The sequence below is a fragment of the Diadema setosum genome, chromosome 14 (assembly GCF_964275005.1).
Source record: "Diadema setosum chromosome 14, eeDiaSeto1, whole genome shotgun sequence".
NCBI classification, from domain to species: domain Eukaryota; kingdom Metazoa; phylum Echinodermata; class Echinoidea; order Diadematoida; family Diadematidae; genus Diadema; species Diadema setosum.
The window spans coordinates 5,594,029-5,621,077 of record NC_092698.1 but is presented as its reverse complement, the minus strand read 5'-3'; the positions used below and the strand labels follow the sequence as shown (position 1 = coordinate 5,621,077).

General features: G+C 37.7%; 1 protein-coding gene across 1 annotated transcript; it reads right to left on the bottom strand.

The window, feature by feature from the left end:
• Window positions 1–743: 743 nt before the first annotated feature.
• On the bottom strand, window positions 744–26,787 carry LOC140237977 (aspartate aminotransferase-like). Its single transcript, XM_072317907.1, has 12 exons — window positions 26,499–26,787; window positions 18,844–18,981; window positions 15,458–15,585; window positions 13,891–13,954; window positions 13,343–13,382; window positions 9,931–10,021; window positions 9,343–9,408; window positions 8,467–8,580; window positions 6,564–6,646; window positions 4,420–4,573; window positions 2,370–2,543; window positions 744–1,493 (listed from the first exon to the last, which is right to left on the bottom strand). Exons 1-12 carry the CDS (start codon window positions 26,785–26,787, stop codon window positions 1,449–1,451), a joined length of 1,386 nt encoding a protein of 461 aa, XP_072174008.1. The 3' UTR covers window positions 744–1,448.
• Window positions 26,788–27,049: the final 262 nt, after the last annotated feature.

Sequence of the window (27,049 nt, the reverse complement as noted above, 5' to 3'; positions counted from 1 at the left end):
GTGTAATATAACACTATATCAACATGGGAGTAAAATTTTGTCTCGGGGTTGAAACATAGCACCCAAGGAACCATCAAGAGTAATATCACAACAATACATTACAGTTGAACCTCTCGTATCCGGACAAGTCGGGACCGGGGCTCATCCGGATAAGGGATTTGGCCGGATACGGGAGACTCAATGCTTTATACATGTACATACCGTATAATAGAGCTCTATGGTACATACACATACACATGTACTGATGTAGCCCATTGTAGTACCACATGTAGTAATGTGTATACTGCGACCTTTTCATTGTTACACTCAGTAACAGACCAAAAATAGAGTTTCGTGTTTGCAAGCGGAAATCATTTTCTTTTATAAATTCTTGGGATGATTTACCTAAATAATTATTAAGAAATGTATCAAGTATATGTAATTCATGTGTGTTTCCTCCCGTAATTATTAAAAAAAGATAAAAAAATCACGGCGAGATTGCGTCCGGATAATAGAGAGATCCGGATAAAGGGAGGCCGGATAATAGAGGTTCAACTGTATATAGTTTTTGTTATATTATATATATATATATTATATGGCTAACATAAATACACATAACTTCATTCTAACCCCATCTGCAATCACTCAAATTCTGGAATTATAGAGACTCCAATTCTCCTGCTTTTGATGGGAGATCTCCTGCCGAAAGCTCATTTTTGCAAAATCTCCCATTCTAGCTTGAGATTTAATTTCTCCCGCCCTGGTTCTGTGTCTCCCCCTTGAAATGATTTCTTATTTAGTGTCATCGTATGTTGAAAAATAAGCCTTAGATAGCACAAGAGAGCATCTAGAACCTGAGAGCTGGATCCCAGCCGCAAGGAACATCGCGCTCATGATGTGCGCTTTGTGTACATCAAGTTGGAGTCTCTCGTTTGCTAGGGGTTTCAGGCGGGAGAATCTCCAGATCAGAAGGTGCTTGGGGTTGTAGTCTCTAATTATATTGTTTTAATAATGTGACATCACAGCCCAGAGACTAATCACCAACTAGTATCTGTATAGACCATTTTAATATTCAAAATGATACCCTTTCTGCTGGAAAAGTAGAAAGAGAAATCAGCTTCTACTGGAGCTCTTCTCTGATAAGCATAAGTCATCTGGTGTCTTAAAGTAGATATTAGTCCCCAAAGGTAAATGATCTCCTCTATGAATCGGATGATTAGATTTTAGTCATCAATGAGGTCACTACAAGGGAGGAATCTAGTCCAGATTGCATGTCACTGGGCTGAAGCTAGTCACTGGGCTGAAGCTAGTTATTGGGCTGAAGCTAGTCACTGGGCTGAAGGTAGTCATTGGACCGAAGCTAGTTACTGGGCTGTAGCTAGTCATTGGGCTGAAGGTTGTCATTTGGGCTGAAGCTAGTCATTGGGCTGAAGCTAGTCATTGGGCTGAAGCTAGTCACTGGGCTGAAGCTAGTTACTGGGCTGAAGCTGGTCCTCCACCCAAGACACAAGAGCCTGCATGGACCAGAGAAGAAGAAACCTTTAACCCATCTGAGACTAGTCCTGAGTACTGTACAAGTGGACATTTTTGTACACTTTGTGCGTGACATGAAAGCTGCACAAAAATAAATGCACCCAAATAATTTTGCTTGTAATACAAAGTGTATGTAGTAAAATTCTATCTCTATGTTCTCACAGAATTAAAAACATGCAAAACTCATTGCACCTGACTGCACGCAACAAAAACTCACGCAAAAATGTCCACTTTTACCGTATACTTGGCAGGTGTCTGTGAGAAATGCATGTTATACCAAAGTCAAATTATCTTCAATGGGATAAATATGCACAAATACACATACCTAGTCCATCTTAACACACAAGTACTACTGCAGGAAATAACACTGAATTGTCTCCATGATGATAATAAAGATGATGATAACAATAGTTGTTTTGTATGGTACTTTCATCATCGTGCAAAGCTCAAATCCCTTTACAACAAATCATTACCCTGGTTGTGACAATCAAAACCACATTTCCATGCATGGTCTTTTGTCCATATCTTTTAAACCTGTTTGTTTACATTGAAGTGGCTGGTTATCTCCAACTGCGAACATTCAGCCTTAACTGAGAAAGGGTACTAGTACATATATATCAAGTTGATACCCTTCCCATCCCTAATAGCTGTTTGTTTTGTTGTTTTTGTTGTTTGTTTGTTTTTGTTTTTCTGTAAACTTTAGTTTACTTGACAGTTTCTGTCTTCTATTCTGGTTCTGAATTACCAGTACTGTGAATTCACATTCTCACGCACTATTATATGATTATCATTATTGCATTTTTCTATTGGGCATCAGAAATGAAAATAGGCAAACGTTGATTGAAACGTAAACTCACCTGAATGCCTTCTACAACAGGCCTGCAGTAGAGTCCCAGAAACTCGTCCGTGATTGGTTCATCGCCCTGGAGCTTGACCGCCTCCATGGCGTCTGTCCCGTCAAAGTTCACGTAGCAGAGGCGGACAGTGAACTCCGTCCCCGGCCGCAGGAAGTCCGGTCCTCCGGCCATCAGCTGGAAGTGGACGATGGCAAGAGAGGACAGTGAGAGAACAATGTCTTGTGTCATCAAATTTTTCATACCAAAAACTTAAGATGCATACTCTGTATATTCTGGCTCAACACAATATCAAATGAGGAGCTGTATGAGAGATGCCATCAGGAGAGTATAGAAGATATACTAATAAGAAGGAGATGGAGGTAGATTGGGCACATCTTGAGGAAGGGAAGCTGATGGCATAACGAGGACAGCTCTTCACTGGACCCCAGAAGGAAGGTGAAGACGGGGAGGCCAGGAACACCTGGCGTCGGACAGTGGAAAATAAAATGGCTAACCTCCACCAGACCTGGGGATCTCTCCAGAGAATGGCCCAAGACAGATGGGAGTGGAGAGCTTTTGTTGCTGCCCTACATGCCAGGAGGCATAATGGGCAGTAAAGCCATCAAATTAGATTTAGAATGATTGTGTGCCTTCAAAACACCCCAAGGTCAACTGTCACAGAAAACTTCAATGTGGATAAAACATGAATTTGAGAAACACCTGAACTAAGAGAGTTCCTGTGAATGAACAATTACCTTTTTTGTTGTTGTTTTGTTTTATTTATAAAATACATACTGCCTTTTCACTACAAGATACTAACTGCTACTTCAGTCAATGGTATCATACCAACACCTTCAGTGCAGTCATTCAACCCACTTGGAAGCATGCCAGCTACCAGTATGTAGCCACTTTCTGGGAGGCAATTATACTGTTTACCATCGTCAGCAGTGATTTAAAAGATATTCGAGCTATCACATCTGATGCATACCCCGTATGTGTAGGTCAGCTGTATCACATAACATCCTACCATATAAAAATTCTGCAATAAAGCCCCAAATATAAGGAGATATCACCATTTTTCTCAATAAACCATAACTGATGTATAGACTGTTTATTCTAGAATTAAAGAAACAATCTTATTAGAACTATTGTTCACATTTGTTATATCATTTTACAATACTCAACATTGATTACACTGATTAAAAGTTTTACATTGGTTGTTTCTATCCCTAACTCCCATTATAGAACTATTTTGAAGCACTAGAGCTAGGTTTTTGTTACATCTGCAAATGGTAAACAATGCCTTTTTAAAGCTAAATCTGAGAGCATGCATACTTGCATACCTATTTATCAGCATTTCTTGAGACGAAAATTGTGGATATGAGTGAGTGGCAGGACTTGAGCTCTCCAATTTTGAATTTAACGCACAGAGCACAATTCACAAAACCTCAACAACTTCATTTGAGGGTCCACACAACTTCACTGCGATCCACGTGACAACAAAGGGAGTATATTTTGTCAAAAATGGGAGGGTTTACAAACACACCGTAAATGTTTTATCAACTTCTGTTCTTGCTTCCATATAGAATAGCACAATAGGCTTCTTTAAAGGACCTGTGCATGCAAATGCATGTTGACTTGTGGTGATTTCTAATACTTTCAACATCATGCATGTGGCCAAATGAACATCGAAATACATGCCATAATAACAACTTTTCTACTATTTTTCTTCAGATTACTTGAATATGCCCACAAACAAAAAAAAAAAACCTCATTCAAGCCAAGATTCTGCTCATGACATAATCAGTCACTCACTGCTAAAGTACTGATGTGATTGGAAGCCATTGGAATGTACCTTCCACTAGACTGAGCATAACTTGCATATTTCTGTGTTACTAATACGATTAACAAAATACATGGCATGGAAGCATGAAAAATGATACACGTATAACCTTCTTTGACTTCAATGAAACTGCTTCAAATTTTTTGACCAGATTTCACTCTATCTGTAAAAATAAACTTGAACATGGTATTGAACTGCACTTTGCCAAATACATTTGGGATTACTTACAGCGACAGATTTCTCGGCTAGAATGGCCTTGCACATGGCGTCTCCAGTGGTGATCCCCCGTTTGGCCAGGGCTGGACGGAGGATCTCAAAGTCTGGGAAGATGTAGAACCCACCAGTGGGTTTCACTGCCTTCACACCTACAGCTGTCAACTCTCTGCGGAAAGAAAGAAAGGAAGGAGGAAAGGAGGGAAGAAAGAAAGAAAGAAAGAAAGAAAGGAAGGACGGACGGAAGGAAGGAGGGAAGGAAGGAAGAAAGAAAGAAAGAAAGGAAGGAGGGAAGGAAGGAAGGAAGGAGGGAAGGAAGGAGGGAGGGAAGGAAGGAGGAAAGGAAGGAAGGAGGGAAGGAAGAAAGAAAGAAAGAAAGGATGGGGAAGGAAGAAAGAAAGTAAGGAAGGATGGAAGGAAGGAATCAATGAAGGGGAGGAGGGAAGGGAAGGAAGGAAGGAAGGAAGAAAGGAAGGAGGGAAGGAAGAAAGAAAGAAAGAAAGGAAGAAAGGAAGGAAGGAAGCAAAGAAGGAGTTAAGGAAGGAGGGAAGGAAGGAAAGGAAGGGAAGGAAGGAGGGAAGGAAGGAGGGAAGGAAGGAAGGAAGCAAAGAAGGAGTTAAGGAAGGAGGGAAGGAAGAAAAGGAAGGGAAGGAAGGAGGGAAGGAAGGAGGGAAGGAAGGAAGGGAAGGAAGGAAGGAAGAAAGGAAGGAATGAAGAGAAGGGAAGAAAGGAAAGAAGGAAGGAAGGAACAAAGGAAGGAAGAAAAGAAGGAAGGAAGTAAAGAGGGAAGGAAGGAAGGAAGGAGGGAAGGAAGGAAAGAAGGAGGGAAAGGAGGGAAGGAAGGAGGGAAGGAAGGAAAGAAGGAAGGTAAGGAGGGAAAGAAGGAGGGAAGGAAGGAAGGAAAAAAGGAAGGTAAGGAGGGAAGGAAGGAATGAAAGAAAGAAAGAAGAAAGGACAGAAGGGAAGGAAGGAGGGAAGGAAGGAAGAAAGAAAGAAGGAAGGAGGGAAGGAAGAAAAAAAGAAAGGAGGGAAGGAAGGAAGAAAGGGAGGAAGGAGGGAAGGAAGGAAAGAGGGAAGGAAGGAAGGAAGGAGGGAAGGAAGGAAAGAAATGAAAGAAAGGAGAGAAAGGAAAAAAGGAAGTTAGGAAAGAAAGAAAGAAGGAAGGAAAGAAACAATCAATCAAACACACACAAACAAACAAATGGATAACTCAGCTTTTCATTCTCAATTCTGAGAGATTTGTTAACAAATAATCATCGTACCGCAGATAGTTTCATGGTCCTAGAATGTACAAGCAACTTAATGTATATGACAAACTATTGAATAAAGCAGTGATACAAAGATCTAGAGATACATGGATATGTAAAGTTTGTTGCTATTTGTGATATGAGAGAAGGACTCAAACATTGATTTACATATGGCAGACTTTAATCTTAGAACATAATTAATCAATGAAAGAGGTAATTACATTTGCTCCCCCACAATCACACATGGAGAATGTTTCACTTTCACTCAAATCTCACATGCATAAAATGATGCTTCAAAAAACTTCTCTATGTAATATCGCTTCCTGCTTGTAATAAAGTGCGTTTTGCTGTGCGAGTGCAAACCTTCAACAAGGTCATAGGTCACTAATGCCATAGAACTGTTCACGAATCATTTTAGGAAATCCTGGAATCAGATCATTATCCCAATCAACACCAAAAAGTAAAAGTTATAACAAATCAGTGATTTGTTCTTTTATATTATTTACTCAGGAAAAAAAAATCAACATAAGTACATATCTAAACATCTGAAAATATAGTCTTAGAATTTATCACTTTCTACTTCATTCACGTATTATGCATATTTACATTATGTATTTTTCTCTTTATGATTATTGAACTTTCTTTTTATTTTCCTTGTATGAAAAAGTTGCAGAAGTAATATTAAACGTACTATCACTAACAGACAAACAAAGAAATGCTGGTCAAAACATAACCTTCTTGGCAGAGGTAACTTCAATTACAGAGATGCATGCACATGTCAAACAATATGGGAATGAAATTCAGGGAATCTGTCATTAGAGGCAATGCAAGGATGAAAAGACTGGAGTATCAACTCTACAGGGAATGCTGGGAAACTCTTGCAAGGCTTAATTGTTGGGAAACTCAGCTCACCTGTGGCAGTACGAGGCCACGGCATGCAGGATTTTCCTTGCAATGTGCACGTACTGCTCCTCCTCATCCTCAAACTTGAAGAGCTGCAGATGAGAGAGAAAAGAATACATTTGTTAAATAGCAAAGCACTACTCTCTGCCAGAAAAGAATAAGAAATCAAATGTACTCCAGACAAGAGATTTCATTCCTTCCACATAGATATAATGACTAAATCATTTAGTGCGATGAAAACAATAGGTAAAAACTGGGGGGAAAATTCTTTCATAAAATGCGCCTAACAATGTTTTTTTCTGTTTTTTTTTTAAAAGTGCAATGAGCACTGAAAGGCAAACCTGTATGTTCTACAAATAGCCAGTATTGTTATTATCATTATCATTATTATTATTATTATTATTATTATTATTATTATTATTGTTGTTATTATTACTATTATCATTATTATTGTTATTATTATTATTATTGCTATTATTATTATTACTATTATTGTTATTATTATTATTATTATTATTATTATTATTATTGTTATTATTATTATTATTATTATTATTATTATTATTATTATTATTATTATTATTATTATTATTACTATTACTATTGTTATTATTATTGTTATTATTATTATTGTTATTATTATTATTACTATTATTATTATTATTATTATTATTATTATTATTATCATAAAGTACCATTGTTTTTGGTTTACTGCAGAAAACAGAAGAATGCAACACCCTATATCGATTAAAAGATCATCATGATGACAGACTGATCTAATTCAGGAATTGATGTCACATTAAACTACTTAAAGGTCCTGTTTACCTCTGGGAGAATTGATTTTAAAAATGTTCAAGATATCAGTTTTGATGCATATGTGTAGGTCAGTTGTGTCACAAAACATCATACCATATCAAATTTTCGCAATGAAGCCTAATATATAAGGAGATATCAGTATCTTTCTCATTAACCCTATTCTAACTGGGGGGGGGGGTAAAATTGACCCCCCCCTCGACATTTCGCGCCACCATTCCGCAACGCGCAAAGATTTTGCCGCGGCGTTTTGTGACTTTTTTCATTGAAGTCTCCCGCATATTTTGAGACCAAATTTGCGACGTCCGGGTACACCGTTCTGAAGTTATGCAATGTTTTGCATATGCATGTCAACCCAAAAACAGCTCAAATTCATGATTTTGTGTGCAAATCCAATGCAAATTGTGTTTTTTTGTTTAATTGATATGAATTGGATTATTTCAACTTTTAACCCTTGAAATTAATCAATTCTATTGTAGATCAGCTTGGAAAAGTGCCTGCAACAAATTTTGGCAAAAAAACAATAAAAAACAAAAGGTCGAAAAAACAATAAAATACATAAGAAATTAACAAAATAATACAAAACAAAAGAAACTGACTTTGATTGCGCTATTTTTTTATAAGAAAATTGTTTGATATGTCTTGAGGAACTCTGACACAAAAATTTAGCAATCCTTCAATCTTTTTAATGGAGTTATAGGTGAAAATATGATTTCATGCATTAATTTGCATAATTAATTTATTAAAAAATATAAAATCAAACTTTTTCTATTGTATGACCATATAATCTTGTAGTTGACATCCGGCTCTATGTACAGGCAAAATTTTGCGGCGATCGCGCGATCGGCGGCCGAGATCTGAAGGGGGGGTCAAATTGACCCCCCCCAGTAAAAACTTGGTCTCAAATAGCCCAGTTAGAATAGGGTTGCCATAACTGTAGACGGTTTAGTCTGGTAACATTTCTATCATACCTATAGTTTACATTTGTATATTTAACAATACATAACATCGATTATACTGGTTCAAATTTTTCCTATATTATGTCATGTATATCACTCCTAGGGACAAAAAAAAAACAGGGACATCTTTTTTTTCTCACACTGATGGATGCATGCTGGACGGGCCCAGGGGCGCAGGAGTAGGTGTTGCTGGCTCCACTGCACACAGCTTTGAATAGGGCCTCCAGACGGCGTGGGTAGATGCTGTAACCAAGCTTTGGGGGGTGGGACAAGAGTAACAGAAACAAGAGGGGAGGGGGAACAAGTTACATAACAAATCTCTGATGAGTGTACAGAGCTCTACTGATCTTGGTCACCACCATACAAAGCAAATTAGAAATTCCACTCAAGATGATGATGTGATTGTGACATCACCATTACCACATTTACAGCCAGGTGCCAATAGAACACCACAGCTCAGATGAACTCCTGTCAATCAATTACAGTACAGGTAAGTATTCATTGATTTGAACCAACTGGAAATAATCTGATTTTTTTTTTTCATACATATCAATTGAATTCAAATCAAACTCTTATTTCAATCTTTTTCTAATGACAAAGAATGACAAACAAATGACAAGCAATTGACAAAGAATGTACTAAGATCGAGCTGCTGCTTGTATCTCAACGCATTCATTCTAGTCTTATTTCTTTCTTTTTTTCAGAGGTAAATTCTTTGTCACTTCACTACAGACTATTATATTTCTACAGTCCCACATAGCATTTCTATGTAGGTGTTTCTATAGAAACACCTAGATGATTTCTTTTAGTCCCATAGAAATAGCATTTCTATTAGTCCCATAGAAATAAAATATCTATTGGTACCACACAAACACCCATTGGATTTCTCATGATCCCACTGTGTTCCATGCTGAAAACAAGAGGTCCACTGGTTTATTGTAGCTTCTCAGAAATCGAGCATGGGGCTACAAAAGGGGGTAAACTACAGTTGAACTATTCAGCAGAAATTCACTTACCCGCCATCCACCAGCACTTGCCCACTTTGAGATGCCACTGGTAAGAATAGATCCCTCCGGGTAGTACTGTCAGTTTGAACAGGTATGCAAAAATAAAAATAAAAAAATTAAAAAAAAAAAATTCACAAAACAATCAACTCTAATTTTTTTGTCAAGAATTTGTATCTGTAACATTTCGCAAATTAAGAAATAAGATCGAGTTAGAAAGCCAAACACCTTTGATTTTCAGATTAATTCGCACAAATAAAGACAGAAAAACCCACCTACACACACAAATATGTACAATCAACCATGCGTGAATGAAAGTCACGGTTCAAGGTTGAACACATCATAATTAGTACCCTTTCAGAAAGCAGCTGGTGTCGGTGGAGGCAAAGTTTTCTTCTTGCATAACACAAAAAGTCAAAGACACTAAACAACAGATCTGCTCAACAATACTCAAATTATTTTAACTGCACACAAATCTAAGTTGCGCAAGGTCACAATTTGGGGATCAGAAATGTATCCAGGGCAAACAATGAATTCTAAATCAGACTGTTAGTTCTTGCAGAGTTTGTAGCAGTTGTCATATCTACGACATCATTTTACCTTGATGAGGCTGTGATGTCTCCCGTCGAAGCTGAGTCGACCGTAGATCTCGTCGCTGATGACAGTGACATTATGCTTGCGGAACATCGCACTGCAAGCAAACACAGAGAAAAAAAGTACAGCCAAATCGTCTGTTGAGAATGAGAAGGGCGTTAAGTGGTCTTGAACACTATGGGTTTTTGTGGCAACTTAACGCCCTTATCATTCTCAACCGACGAAATGTAGTTTTGGAGGCCAAGAATAACGGGGAAAAAAAGGGAAGAAAATCAGCATTTAACTTAATTGCTAAAATATTCTGCTGACTTGTCTTTCATCCACTGAAATAGGAAGGGTCACAGTACTTTACAAAGACTTTGGAGTTGTGACCTTCTGCCTTTCAATTGACATCATCAGGCATTAACCAAAAATGTCATGCATTTAGATAAGATGAACTGTCACACCACATTAAAATATTATGCTAAATTACGTTGCTTGCTGAAAAATAGAGGTTTGATATTGAATTTGGCATTGCACCTATTGTTCAAAAGGGTTAAAGAACATTCTGCATCTCAATTTGATGTTTTTATTCTCTTATCCATTACCTCATAAATGTAAAACAACATACCTACACATTTTGCAACATTTGTTATTTTGTACAATTTCAATTATTTCCTATATCTTGTCTTTTTTTTTCACAACATATGTTACATATCAAATTGTTGTTGTTGTTGTTGTTTTTTTTAATGAACTGAAACTAGCGCCATGACAAAATTATCCAATCACAGCACAAAAAACAATAACTAATGGAAAAGGAATTAATTTTGAAAATATGCATTGCGTTGCCTCTGGGGAAACAGATCCATGAATGCAAATTCTCTCATGCACATCTTGATGGTAGGTGGTAAGTTATTATAATCCTATACCCCTGTCCAATGTCTGACATTCATACAGATAGTACAATGTATATAAATGTGCACCAGGCAAACAAGTCATGAAAGATACAGTTATGGAAAGGTTCAGTAGTTGCAGACAGTGGCAGGAATCAGCAAGGTATTATAAAAACGCCCTCCCTTCCCTAACCCATGGCTCGACACTAACTTTTTTGCTTGGTGGCCCGATGGGGCCACCAAAATCCTAAATTTCAAATTTTTGGTGGCCCGAGAGAAAACTTTGGTGTCCCGAAAAAAAACAATAAAAAACATTAAAAGTCCTTTTTTTTAATGAGTCAAATATTTAAGTTTTATGATACATGTAGTAAGAATTAGAAGTTGGACATATCTACTCATAAATAAACTCCAACAAACTTGCAACACTCACTCTCAGGCACTCATTCAGTCCTTTTCATCCATCCTTTAAACAAATTTAACTGCTAATTTCCGGCGCAAAAAGTTACGAATTTATTGACATACTTTTCAAAAAATTTTGGTGGCCCGAGGCGGGCCACCAAATTTGCCCTTTTTGGAAATTTGGTGGCCCGACTTTCATTTTTGGTGGCCCTGGGCCACCGGGCCATCGTTAGTGTCGAGCCCTGCCTAACCCTTCTAGGGTTAAGGGATCATACAGAAATGTAATAGCTTTATTTTTTAATGTAAATATGAATGATGAGTCAAGAGCAAACTATGAAGCAAACACACTAGCAATCAGAAGCAACATTTTACAGTGCAATACCCAGGCATCCACACCAGTATGGAACACATTATCTGTTACTGTGATGGGCTCAAATTAGGATGCTTTTTTGAAATGATTGCGTGTAATATACCCCAAGACAGACTGCGTGGTCAGTGACTTTACATACAAAGTCCAAAGTAATAGGCTGTTATTGTTCCATTGTTGAAAAAAAAATCAAATAAAAAAGAAAGGCCATCATAGGCCGTTTCTTTTTCTACATAAGAACGATGCATCATGGCATATTGAGCAAACCCCAGCCTTGGTAAGCTAGCGCATAACTTCGATAGATTTACACACAACAAATTTACCTCATTCCTGTGATAAGTTTTATCTTTACAATTTCCTTTACCGCTGATAAAATCAAGCTACATAAAGCAGATAGAAAAAAATTCTTCTACCTGTCCTGTCCTACTGTAAAAGCGGATATTTTTTTTCCCTTTAACTTTTCCTACTTGACAAATCAAGAATTTGCAGCCTTAAAAAAAAAGAATAGATAACATACATGTATATTTTAGGATGTCCTTATTCCAAGTATATGGGAAAATTTTATCTCACTGAAGACTAGTCCCGAGTATACTCGGGTAGGTGTCTGTGAGAAATGCATGCTATAGCGAAATCAGCTTGTAATCAATAGGTTTTCCCTCGAGTGCACAACAGGTTTAATGAGCTTCAAGATTTGGTGCTCTTTGATGGCATATCAATTAATAAATTCCATTTACTTCTCTAGAGGTCTTGCAACAATTAAAATGTACCATACTTTAAAGGGATCGTCTAGTTTTGGCTGAGACTTAACTTCAGGTTTCTAGCAGTTTGCGGCAAGATAATGAGAAACCTCCTATGAGATTTGAAAGATCATGTAATTCCAAGAGGAATTCAGCATTTATTTGATGAAAATTGGTTTTTAAATGGCTGAGATATCCAAATCACAGTAATCATAATAGAAGGTGGGACCCACCTTTTTATTACGATCACTTTATTTTACTTTGTTTTTGGATGTCTCAGCCATTCCAAAACCGATTTCCATCAAGTAAAACTTGGAATTTGTCTTAGAAAGGTATGCTCTGTACTATTTCATAACGGGTCTCTTGGTATCTCGCAGAAAGTTACAAGCCCAACCCTCGCCTCCACCAATACTGTACCATCCCTTTAACTATTTGCAAGTTAAGAGAAAATCGGGACCACACTGTAAGCTTCTTCTCAATAATGCGGCATTCTCTACCTCGCGAGGCTGATCCAGCAAAATCTGATCTGAATGTATGTAGTGGAACGCTCCAGAAAGCATTGATTTTCTTCCAGGGCCATTTGGGGTACTCCACCCGAACTGCCATGAACAACTTGTATTCTTTAAATCTGACTGTATCCAAAACACAGTACTGACTGGTTGTACTACTCCTGGATCCGAAAAAAAAAAATACTGTTTGAAATTCTCGCAGTTGTGGCCCTAGGGCCCTGTCTCACGCCACCACTGTCACAAATGAATTATATTATATTATTCTCTGTTAGTACCTAAAGCAATACAACTTGGTTTTGTTACTTAGAGCTGCCAAGATCATTGAAATTTACTCACTTCTAGGCCTGCCCTAGAACTATTTGTATGGCTTTGTGTCCCCCTACCCCTCCGAGTTATTATTACCAGGTTTTTATTGAAGTCAAAAATTGTACTGTATCAGCATGCTTCCAGACACAGCTGCATGGAAAAGTCTGAGAAGATGAACTAAAATTCATGACAAGGATTGATGACCAAAAAGCATAAAAGTTACTATACCTGAGAGCAACAAGTTCATCTTCGTTGTATGCAGTTCCAGCTGAAACATGAAAGACACACAAGCCAGAAATTAGTGATGGAATGGTGTCAGTCTGTATATTAAACATAATACCACTATCTACCACTTGAAAACTTTATACAACTTCTTTGACTGAAATGATAAATTTGGGTAATCTTAAGAAAGGAAATAAAAACTGTATTTAAGGTATTGAGGTGTTATTCTGTGGGACCTGTCCTCTGTAATCAGTGTGTCAACACAGCATATAAGGGCCTGGTAACATGAAAATCTCCTAAATAATCTTTTCGGAAATAATTGTGCAGGTGGCATATGAGACAGAGGAACAGAGGGCAAACCAAGAAATAAGAAATGTCTGGCACCCTGTAGGATGAAGGTATATAAAAAGAGAAAGGTGGATTGATGGCGAAAATATTGCTGTTCCACTTCCCCCCATGGGCTCACATTTGTAACAACTGTTACAGTGGGGGTGACAGAATGATTTGTGGTTCATATTGTTGCAGCGTATACATCGGAGGGGCATATAACTTACTTGGGTTGTCAGGGTTGCAGAGAACGAGCAATCGATTTGGCTTCACATCGTTCTGCAGGATGGTCTGTGACGGATAGAAGGGCGAATAAACATAACAGGAGAGAGATGAGTATAACCACAGAGATTTAAGAGATGGAGTAACAACAGTCTTATTTCATTTGATCCCATGTTTAATCCCACTGCCATTTTTCTATTGATGCACAAAAGAATTCCACAGGTGCACCTGTGCCTTTGATGATCAGGGTTCCATGCCGCCATCTTTTTGTGCAATCTGAAGATTCATTTTAAACTCTAGGATTATATCGTCTATATTCTGCTTGTTTATTTGTCAAACAGAATGAATGTTCTCTTAATAATAAAGCATATGAAACAAAAGTAAAACCCGTTCAAGATTATGTGCAAAAAAGTAAACCTGAGATGTATGTCATGAAAATATTTGAAACTGTACTCTCACTACAAAGCCGATTTTATTATCTTTCCGTTCGCTTCCGACAAATGAAACTTATATGGTATAATTTTCGAGTATAGTTCTTTATTCATTTATATGTTAGTGTAAAGTCATGTAAAAACAAGTAATTTTGATTTTCATTTCATCAATTTTTGTACAATTTTTATTCGCACATCCCCGTGCCTGTACAATTAATGTGCCGCTTGTTTTCTAAGAAGGGACGGTGAAAAGCAATTACCATCATAAAAACATATCTTCCTTTGAGAGTGACGAGTCATGATGCAATGCCACATGAATCAATTGTCTTCTTATATGTGAGGCAGCTCCAGTTTAGCACAAACTACAAATATTTCTGAGTGGCGGCATGAAACATGGGATCAAAGGGAATGAGACTGTTGTTACTCCATTTCTCAGACCTCCTTGGTTCAATGAATCTCCAAGCAAATATTTCACTCACAATCAAGCTCAGACTTATTTGAATTCAATGGCAATCACCCACAGCTTTTTGTCGTTGTTTGACAAACAGTCTGCACTCAGCATACACTGGTGTGACAGACTGATTAGAATTCACATGTCCAAGTGATGGTTTAAAGGTGCATGGTCCCGGTGTTTTAGTCAAATCCGTACGCGGGTGCATGGCGCAAGTTGCCTATAGAGGCCTATGCTATCGACTCCTCTTTGGCCCTTATGCTGTGGCCCACTTCCCCCAAGTCTGAAGAAGTCCGATCCACTGTAGTCAGTGGTCCGATCCGATCACAGTTCAGCTCATGATTCGGCTGAGGGGGATGCCAGCTTCAGCAAACTTCTTTTGTGATGTCATAATAAGAAGCAAATATGCACGCACCCTGGCATTACTACAGACTGTGTGATGCGCAGAGAAGACAACAAAGGCAACGTTACTTAGCAGCACCTACGTGCTTTACTCTTGATGACAGCTCAACTTGGGCAATCTTCGTATCAATGCTAACAGTGATCGGCAGTATCATTAACAGCGCCCTCTACACTACCGGGACTATGCACCTTTAAAGACCTGGTAATGTGGGCATTCGTGGGTGGCCCGATTGAATCACGATTGAATCAATTTTCATTCGCCACGAAAAGGGGCAGATTTTGGGGTACCCGTTCGAGGAGATCTGGGGTGAGCTTCCACTCCTGTTCCAAATTGGTGTGGATGATGAAAACACGCTGGTTGCAGAACACAGCCTGGGGCCTGTAGGTGGTCCAGGTGGGAGACAGTAGAAGAATATCTGTGGGACAAGAAACAAACAAACAAACTAAAGCCATGAACTCGCCATCACTTACTGTATAAGCTGTTATTTTCGCGAGATGTTGTTTTCGCGATGTGACACCGAGGCTATCGTAAGTGCACTATTAGCATAGTGTACAGCGACGTTTTCGCGTGTTGCTAAATTCCAGTTATTCGCGGTCCAGCCGTGATTCGCGAAATTCGCGAAAATAACAGCGTATACAGTAGTGCAATCACTACATGTATGTCAGCCGTTAGTGCAATCGCTATGTGTATGTCAGCTGTCAATACTAAAGTTTTATAACAGTTGCAAGACATATGAATCCAGATTCTATCACTTCACAATTCCTTAGAAACTTCTATCATCTATCTGATGACTATATAATCAGTCTAACTTAACTCTTAATGTGCCATGGTGGAAACCCCCTGTGTGCCACATTATTTTAAGACACCAACGCAGTCATACTTTGAGAAAACATTCTGTTTTTCAAATCTATGTAACTTTCGTAGAGTTCTGTTGAGCTGGACATGTATTGAGCAAAGTTGCAGAGAAAATACCAAGCTTTGCCTTAGTGATAATTGTACGTCAAATCTATGATTGTTTTTCTTTCAAATGACCAGTTGCTACAATACTGTAAAGCAATACTTTTGCACGCAAAACAGTGGCTGAAACTTAGAATTGACACACAAATTCAGGTGGGAACACCGACTGCTAGCCGATCACCACATAAAATGCAAGCTAAATGTGAGGAACGGAATCATGAGAAATGCTTTCATTGTACTGATGCATTTGGCAATAATTTATCGATCCGTTTAGGCGGCTTCGTGCGTTTGAGCAGAATGTGCAAAGTTGGCACGCTGTTGACTGAGTCGGGCGTGCAAAAGTGGCACATAAAGAGTTCAATTCAAAAAGCTCAGACACAGATGATGACTAACCATCAAGATGTAATACAGCATTCACATGCAAAAGCAGGCTGCCAATATTGGTTACTATTTCAACCAAGTAAACCAACAGCATCAGTACTGCATATTCCTAGCTCAACTAATGGCTTGACACAGAATTTCTGGCCAAGAGTGTAGCGACCTTTGTCTTTTCAGAGTTTTTAAGATGTTACGCAACCAGATAAAGATGATTCTACAGCGCAATTTGCATTTCAAATCCATCTTATGTGCATATCTTCCTCTACACTAATAAATCAGTTGTCACAGAAGACAATAATAATAATAAAAATAATAATAATAATAATAATAATAATAACAATAATGATAATGATAATACTAATAATACTAATGATAATAATAATAATAATAATTATAATAATAATAATTATAACAACATCAACAATAACAACAACAACAAGGAAAAGTAGAAATTACGCGGTGCGTAATATATGTCCCCACCGGAAGTAGCATTTTGTAGCAAATGTACAATACAGGTCAAAAATCAAGGTCAAAGTTCAAAGAAGTCAAAGGTCAAAATTCTGTGTAGAAGTTTTGAAGCCCTCACCTAGTGCCATCACATAAAGCAAACGGAATCGAAATCGGGTTAGAAATAGCGAAGGAGTAGCATTTTGTAGCAAAATGTACAATACAGGTCAAAAATCAAGGTCAAAGGTCAAAGAAGTCAAAGGTCAAAATTCTGTGTAGAAGTTTTGAAGCCCTCACCTAGTGCCATCACATAAAGCAAACGGAATCGAAATCGGGTTAGAAATGGCGAAGGAGTAGCATTTTGAAGCAAAATGTACAATACAGGTCAAAAATCAAGGTCAAAGGTCAAAGGTCAAAATTTTGTGTAGAAGTTTTGAAGCCCTCACCTAGTGCCATCACATAAAGCAAACGGAATCGAAATCGGGTTAGAAATAGCGAAGGAGTAGCATTTTGTAGCAAAATGTACAATACAGGTCAAAAATCAAGGTCAAAGGTCAAAGAAGTCAAAGGTCAAAATTCTGTGTAGAATTTCTGAAGCCCTCACCTAGTGCCATCACATAAAGCAAACGGAATCGAAATCGGGTTAGAAATGGCGAAGGAGTAGCATTTTGTAGCAAAATGTACAATACAGATCAAAAATCAAGGTCAAAGGTCAAAGAAGTCAAAGGTCAAAATTCTGTGTAGAAGTTTTGAAGCCCTCACCTAGTGCCATCACATAAAGCAAACGGAATCGAAATCGGGTTAGAAATGGCGAAGGAGTAGCATTTTGAAGCAAAATGTACAATACAGGTCAAAAATCAAGGTCAAAGGTCAAAGGTCAAAATTTTGTGTAGAAGTTTTGAAGCCCTCACCTAGTGCCATCACATAAAGCAAACGGAATCGAAATCGGGTTAGAAATAGCGAAGGAGTAGCATTTTGTAGCAAAATGTACAATACAGGTCAAAAATCAAGGTCAAAGGTCAAAGAAGTCAAAGGTCAAAATTCTGTGTAGAAGTTTTGAAGCCCTCACCTAGTGCCATCACATAAAGCAAACGGAATCGAAATCGGGTTAGAAATGGCGAAGGAGTAGCATTTTGTAGCAAAATGTACAATACAGGTCAAAAATCAAGGTCAAGGTTCAAAGAAGTCAAACGTCAAAATTCTGTGTAGAAGTTTTGAATCCCTCACCTAGTGCCATCACATAAATCAAACGGAATTGAAATCGGGTTAGAAATGGCGAAGGAGTAGCATTTTGTAGCAAAATGTACAATACAGGTCAAAAATCAAGGTCAAAGGTCAAAGGTCAAAATTTTGTGTAGAAGTTTTGAAGCCCTCACCTAGTGCCATCACTTAAAGCAAACGGAATCGAAATCAGGTTAGAAATGGCAAAGGAGTAGCATTTTGTAGCCAATGTACAATATAGGTCAAAAATCAAGGTCAAAGGTCAAAATTCTGTGTAGAAGTTTTGAAGCCCTCACCTAGTGCCATCACATAAAGCAAACGGAATCGAAATCGGGTTAGAAATGGCGAAGGAGTAGCATTTTGAAGCAAAATGTACAATATAGGTCAAAGGTCAAGGTCAAAGGTCACAACTGAAATTCTGTGTATAAGTTTCAAAACTCCCATGTAGTGCTATCATATAAAGCAAACAGAATCAAAATTGGCTCATAAATGACAGAGAAGTAGCAAATTGAACATTTTGATCACACACGGACGGACACACGGAACACACACACGTACGGAGCCCGTTTCATAGTCCCCTGCTCGAACTCGTGCAGCGGGGACAACAACAACAACAATAGGCCTAATAATGAGTAATGGGTGGTAAAGAGTGGATATTTTGAACAGCTACCTCCATTGAAGACATTCATCAGCAGGTAGATGAGTTGCTTAGATCCAGGTCCTACTACCACCAGGTCCTGGTCCAGGTGAGTCAGCCCGTCAAGTCTGGCGTGGAAGCTGCAAATGTTGGCTCGCAGCTCTGCAAGACCTGGGGCAAATAGGATGGAAAAACAGCATATACATATATATTTTATTATCATATGTATATATATATATATATATATATATATATATATATATATATATATACATGTATATATATATATACATGTAATATATATCTAAACATATGTTTTTATCTTTGTTTTTCAAATGATCATGACAGTGAGATCTAGGGTGTTTGGATGGCTGGGCAGACGATCTGAAGACAGGTCACTTCAAGAACCCCCCTGGAGCAGAGGAAAGAGATATATAGAAGAATGGTCTTATGATACAAGCAGATGTGTGTGTGATTCATATCACACACATAGGAATATGTTTGGTGGTAGTGGTGGTGGTAGTGTGTGTGTAGGTGTGTAGGTATGTAGGTATGTGTGTGTGTGTGTGTGTGTATGTGGGTGGGTGTGCGTGTGTGTGAGTGGGTGTGTATTTGGATTGGGTAGTTTAGCCTGTATGATATATGAATGGGGTGGGGTGGATGGTGGATGAATAGTTTGACTACCGATTTCATTCTTTAGAAATAATATTTGTATCAAGAGGAATGTGAGTTTATTTTTAAATGATGATATTGAAATTTTCACATGCCTGTTTTAATTAGATATTCAAGTTAATGTTTATGATTTATGTAGAATCATGTATTGAATGAAATCAATACAGAATACTTTGGGGAAAAAATCACTCTAAATTGCACTGATTCGGTTGATCAAAGCTCCATGGACAGTGCCTGTTCTACCTAGCTTCCACACCAAAGTGTTGTTGAGCACTGCATACCTTCAGCGTAGAATGATATTGCAGTTTTCCCTGCTGGATAATTTGGCTTAAAAATCTGTCACTCAACAAATACCCTCCGTGCACATACCCTATTTTTTCTTGTCTAATCTCTCTCCTTCCCATTCCCCGACCTAAAGCACACAGACCTCACACAAACAGTGCAAATCAAACACACAGGAATACACACCAGACACACCCCTCATACCTCTTTCATATACTAAGCATTTTTCTATGGGTGCAACTGTTGAACGTCTCCAGTCTGAAGTCTCTCTGATATTTAAAGTCTTGTTGAACCATCAATGAAACAGTGAAGAAATTTTGAGCAAAAGTCCTCACCTCCTCACCCGAACGATAACTCACAATCATTCAATGGCAATTCAATGGAAGACTACAGTTTGAAAAGCCCTTCAACTGAAGCACCGGAATGTTCACATTCAAGGGTGTTGAACTGTGGCGAGGCACTGAATGAATCTAGCTTGCCATTAATTTGAAGTTACATACGGATTCACATATTCACATTCAAGCTTCAGTTTTCATCAGGCTCCATTTCGTTTTGTGATGAAAGGTACAAGTAGGTGAAAAAAACACACCATCAGTCATAATATTCACAAGTAGACTATTCTACCCAAAGAATCACTAATCTGAGTTCTGCAGGGGAAAAAGTCAGTGTAAATGGGGTATTAGTCTGATCTTAGGGGAAAACTGCAGCTGACATGTCTGAATGTTGACTTAGCACACTGTCTAAACAGCACATTGAACACTGACCTTTGGCCTCAACCTTCTGTCATTGTGTGGCTAAAAAAAAATGTATGGGCCATTCTCCAAAAAAGTGTGCAAAACTGCAATTTTCAGGTCACCAGCATGTTCACATGTCCAGTTTGAATTGATATTTTGTCCCTTATAAATCAACATTCTTATTTAAATTCATCAGAGAGGTTTGACCTGTAAAATATATATCAATAAAGCTACTGGGACATCGGGGATAATATTAGAAATACATTCAGAAGTTTGATGTAACCCTAAATACCCCTTGTCGCCAGAAAAGGACTTCCTCATGTAACAAGTTCTTTTATACTCGTTAACACATCGTTCAAATCAAATCTTCTGAACTTCATTCCATTGCCCCTCAAGTGTGCCTGAATGAAATATAATATTACATAACAATATGATGTTTTGATATTTCTCTAGGAGATTATCTTTATCATGTCACCAAATCGCAGTCAGTACGTTACCCTTTTTGAGACCCTTTCTGTGATATTAAAGGATTAATTTACCATTTGCAGATGAAACAAAAACCCAACATTAGTGCTTTAAAATAGTTCTAAAATGAGAGTTAGGGATAGAAAAAACCACTGTAAAAATTTGAATCCGTATAATCGATGTTAAGTATTGTTAAATACACAAAATGTGAACAATAGTTATAATAAGAATGCTTTCAGACTAAACCGTATACAGTTATGGTTTATTGAGAAAAATGCTGATATCTCCTCATATTTTAGGCTTTATTGCAAAAATTTTATATGGTAGGATGTTTTTTGATACAACAGACCTCCACATATGCATCAAATGTGATATCTTGAACATTTTTGAAATCACTGCTCCCAAAGGTAAACTGGACCTTTAATGTGACTAACAAAAAGACATGGGAGGGAACATGCAAGTTATGCTGAGTCGAGGGGAAGGTGCATTCCAATGTCTTTTGTCAAACATTTCAGTTAAAATAGCAATGATTGACAGATGAGGTCATCTCAAGAATATTGATTTGGAAGGATTTTTTTGTGGGCGTTCCCAAGTAATCTGAAGAAAAATAGGGGGAAAAAATCATTAAAATATATGGAATGTTTCTAGATATTTGTTTCACCGCAAAAGTGATGTTGAGGGTATCATGAATTAACACAAATCAACATGCATTTGGATTTCAGGGCCCCTTTAACATGTAAAAAAAGGACTCTGCATTTGGAAATGTTTCTAGAAAAAATATGAACTTTCAAAAAACACCCACTGATTGTTTTGTATTCCCAAGGAGGTTTTATACATGGAGTTCCAACTGGCTGTAATTATTCAAACAGTTGTCAGATTTCTATTGATGTACAATTGAATTCCACAGGTGCACTTGTGCCTTTGATGATCAATGTTCGACGCCGCCGTCTTGCTGAGCAATCTGAAGATTCATTTTGAACGTTATCATAATGTTGGCCATATTTTGCTTATTTATTATGAAATGAAATTTCACTTAATGATAAAGCATGTAAAACAAAAGTCAATCCCGTCCAGAAATTTGTGCAAAAAGTGTAAATCAGAGGTGTATCATGTGAAAATGTTTAAAACTGTACCATCCCGGAAAGCTGGTTTTATCACTCTTCCGCTAAATTTCCACAAATGAAACTAATATGGAATAATCTTCAAGTATAATCCTTTATTGATAGATATAACAGATTAGTGCCCGGGTATGCCTAGTCGAGTAATTTTCATCTTTATTTCAGCATTTTTGCTCAATTTCTATTCGCGCATTCTCGTGTCTGTACCACCTACCTTTTATAAGAAGGGACAGCGAAAAGTAATTACCATCACAAAGACATATCTTCCTTTGAAAGTTGCTAGTGATTATGCAATGAGACAAGAGTCAATTGTCTTCGTATCTGCGCGGCAGATCCTGTTTGGCACATACTTCAAATATTTTTGAGCGGCGGCGTCGAACATGGGTTCAAAGGAAATAAGACAGTTGTGACTCCATTCTCTTGAACCTCCTTGGTATTCCTAAGGGATTAAAGTTTCTGAATCGATAAAAAAAAAGGAATGAAATCTTTGATGTTGAATTTTTGTCATATATACAAAGTTCCTGTAATTGCACACTTTTTCAGAGAATGGTCCGTATATCCTTCCTCCTGAACCACCTTGGCCAAAATAATGGCCTGTAATCTAGTCACCAGCACATTATTTTGTACATAAAAATTCATAGCATATGATTGTCTACACACCTGTTGTTTAAAGGCATAATTTACCATTTGCAGATGAGAGCATTAGTGCTATAAAATAGTTCTAAAATGTGAGTTAGGGATAGAAACAACCACTGTCAAAATTTGAATCCGTATAATCGATGTTAAGTGTTGTTATGTACACAAACTGTGAACAATAGTTATAATAAAAAATTTTCCAGACTAAGCCGTATACAGTTACGGTTTATTGAGAAAAACCCTGATATCTCCTTATATTTTAGGTTTTATTGCAAATATTTCATATGGTAGGATGTTTTATGATACAACAGACCTACACATATGCATCAAATGATATCTTGAAAATTTTTGAAATCACTGCTCCCAAAGGTAAACTGGACCTTTAAAGGGTGTAAGTACAGTTGTACATACGGCCTTTCTTATATCTAGTGTATCACAATATTTGCAATATATCGTTCTAAAACAATAAGTAATGAATTGCTTGTGCATGATCTCACAAAAATGTATAATGAAGTATGCACAAATGATATGTGAAAAAAAGTGTACAAGCCTTAAATGCCAGGCAAAGGTGTGAAAGAATTTATTCCAGTAAATTTCCATCTACATTGTAAAACTTGCAAACACCCCCCCCCCCAAAAAAAAAAAAAGAATATGGGATGGTAGATTGGTAGACATAATATTCTTATCAAGTTTTGAAAAGCTAGTTTACAGTTCCACTTTGCGCATGAGCAGAAAAAGGTCATTTGTACAATCAGGCGTGTTTGTCTTTGAATTCACTGAGATAAGCATCCCTGATGTAATGATTATTCATGTAACCCTTGTAAATGGTGCTTATTTTTGTTTAAAAAATCTTAATTTTTTAACTGGCTTTGTTTCTTTTTGGGGCATGTTTCACCACACATTGAAGTATATTTGCAAAAGTGAATTTAAAAACAAGATAAAAACATCAAGAGGACACCGAGTTATGTACATTACACTTTCTGACCACCAAACATGGCTCGCTGATTGCCAGATGAATGTTTCATACTCTAGCACTTACAGTAAATATTTTGCAATGTTTGGAGATGACAAAAATAATGTTACTGAAGTCTGTATGTTAGTTTCAAATTTGTAGTTCAAATGTAACATTTTGGATCCCTTGATCTGAGCCATGCACAAATGCATTCAACACGAAACTATGAAATGAATGCCTGCCAAAGTGTCAAAGTGACAGACCATTCTTGTCACCTGCTCTGTGCAAGTTCATTCTTTGTATGAACGTGAATTCCATAAATTGTGGGCATGCTTGGGATATGCATCATGCTGCTTTGAAAACGAGTGAAGTGCCTAACCAATTGAGATAAAAAAGGAAGGTCATTTGTACCAATGTGCCCATGAGCTAACTGTGAACTGGCTTTAATGCTTCAAGCAGATCACTTGATACAAAAGTGAATACAAGGGTGTGCCCCATGGGACTGCATACACCTGTTACTAAAATCCTCTTTGTAAGCCAAACACTTATATCGCCTCCTTTTGAGGAGAGATTTCCATATGGTGTTCAATCGTACTAAAAGTGTAGCTGACTTCCACACATTTCAGGCATATTACTCTTCCATATGGCATTCAGAATGACATCTATAGTATTGAGTAATATCATAAAAGTAGCAGAGGGCTCTTGGCCAATGTGTACAACCTATGGGTTTCCGGCATATCTAGGGCAGCAATAATGGCAGGGTCAGGAAAAGAGCACTCTTGTCTAAATCAAAGAGGCTGTCTGTCATCAGCAAACCAAGGGATGATGGTGATGATGATGATGATGATGATGACAAAACAACTACTGTATATATACTAGGTGTTATAAAAAATAATTTCTCACTTTTGGGTGTGTACAGTTCTGGTCGAGGCGAGGATTTAGCTTTCATATTCAGAAACCACTCGATGAGATGTCAAAGAGCATGCAATTCTAGGGGTATCAAAAGTTTATTTGATGAAAATTGGTTTGGAAATGGCTGAGATATCCAAAAACAAGGTGAAACAAAGAGATCCTCATAAAAGGCTTGGCCTGCTGCCTTTTATCATTATCACTTTTTGGGATATTTCAGCCATTTGAAAACCAATTTTCATCAAATAAACGTTGAATCCTTCTTAAAATGACATGCTCTTTCATATTTCATAAGAGTTTTCTCACTATTTCACTTAGGAATGTTCAAAACATGAATCCCCGCCTCAACCAGTACTGCACAGTCCCTTTAATAATTCGAAAACTATACATCATATAACACTGTCATTGATATGAGTAATAGCTGAATAATGTACAATTTTTTTGGAGGTGATTTGAATACGAGAGCTTGAATCAGTTTTGTTTAAATCCATGATTAATTTTAAAGTTAAGTTCTAGATTTTGGTCAAATTTGAACCCTCTGTACAAAAATTGGACTTTACAGAAGAACCAATGATGTGTATGTGAGTGCGTGCTTACAATAACCCTGAACAATAAATATGAATACCACAAATACCACCTTTTCAGAGCTCTGCTGACTAGGCTTCTGGACTCTTGCTCCAAGGCTCATGAATGCTTTGTTTAATAATAATTCATGATGGATTGCCCTGCCCCTGGGCACTGCTAGTCTGAGTTCATGATAAAGGGTAAACATGTTTTCATGTGCTTGCATGCATACACTACATTTCAGGATGAATAAAGACTAGCTGTGCTGGTGGAATTTCTCATGAAAATGTAATAGAGCATTCAAACCCTGGCCATTGTTCAGGACCACTGTCTGGGTAATAACCACACACTCCCATACACATCAAATGACCCCTGTGCAAAATTAAAGTAATTTGTAGAGAGGGCTGAAAATAGAGCAAAGTCTGAAACCTAACTTAAAAAGAAATCTTGAATTTAATGAAACTGATTTAAATGCTTTCATTCTTGAATTACCTCCAACAAAATTGTACACTATTCAGCTATTGCTCATATCAACGTCAGTGTTTTCTGATATAATAGTTTTTGAACTATGAAGGATCAAAAGTGGGAAATGCTTTTTGTAACATCTAGTACTGTAAAAGTGGATATTTTCACGTGACTAATTTTTCACGCTCGGCCCGGTAAGAAGAGTTTTGTGTGTTTTTAATTCCGCGGAATCAAGGCAGCAAGTATGAGAACATAGGGCAAGCAAAAATATTTGCGCGCTTTTATTTTCGCGCTAGTTTTTGGTTGCGCGAAATGCGCGAAAATTTCAACTCCAAGAAAATTTCCACTTTTACAGTATTTAGTGAGTATATACTTAGTATTTTTTTGTGTGATTAATCAGGATTTTCCAACAATTTCGCAGGTGGTTAAATTTGTGATTGCAGATTGCACTAATGAACAGAGAAATATACATATTCATGTCACATTCACATACTGTGGGGATCTGAGTTAATATTTCCGCGTGTTCTTAAATTTGGGAATGGTATGGCACCTAACTCGCGAATCTGCGAAAATATAAACCCCGTGGAATAAATGGCATAGGTAGTAATACAACGATGGTGATGACTGCTGTTATGATCACTAGATATCATCATTACTATTACCATAATTAAAGAGTAGCCATGACAGAGAACACGTACAGTGAACTCCCGTTATAACGAAGTTCTCAGGACCGGGAGTTTTCTTTCATTATATCAAAATTTTGTTATGATCGAACAAAAGATACACAGAATAGATGATGTTGAGGCCTGAATTTTTACTTGGTTGTAACCGGAATTTCTTAATAACCGTGTTTGTTATAACGGGAGTGCACTGTAAATTTACTGGCTTTACCTTGGACTGGAAGATAGGCATTCTCTCCAGCGTGTTCTCGAAGCACCTTCTTGGCGCCTTCCATGACGGGGAACGGCGACTGGCCAAAGGCAAAGTGGTAGACCTGGCGACCCTCTGCCCTCATCTTGTTGATGGCCTCGTTGAAGAAGAGGTTGGAGGCAGTCCGGAAGTTGGCCAGGTGGGGTCGGACCAAGCTGGTATCGGACTGGCTCGGACAACCATGGGATGTGACGCTGGTTTTCCCACTGTCGGCTGGTTTCAGCCCTGGTTGTGATTTCACTGCATCCATAGTGTTGATGCCTCTTGGTTTTTCCTCCTAAATATCGCCTATTTGCACCTACAAAAACACATGCATATTTGAAAAAAAATATGTGAACACTTATTTCATGTGACCTGCTTATAATACCTTCGCCAAAGAAGGAGGTTAAAGAGATCGTACAGTTTTGGTTGAGACCTAATTTCAGGTTTCTAACATTTTTTGGTGAGATAATGAGAAACCTCTTATGAAATATGAAAGAGCATGTAATTCTATGAGGAATTCAACGTTTATT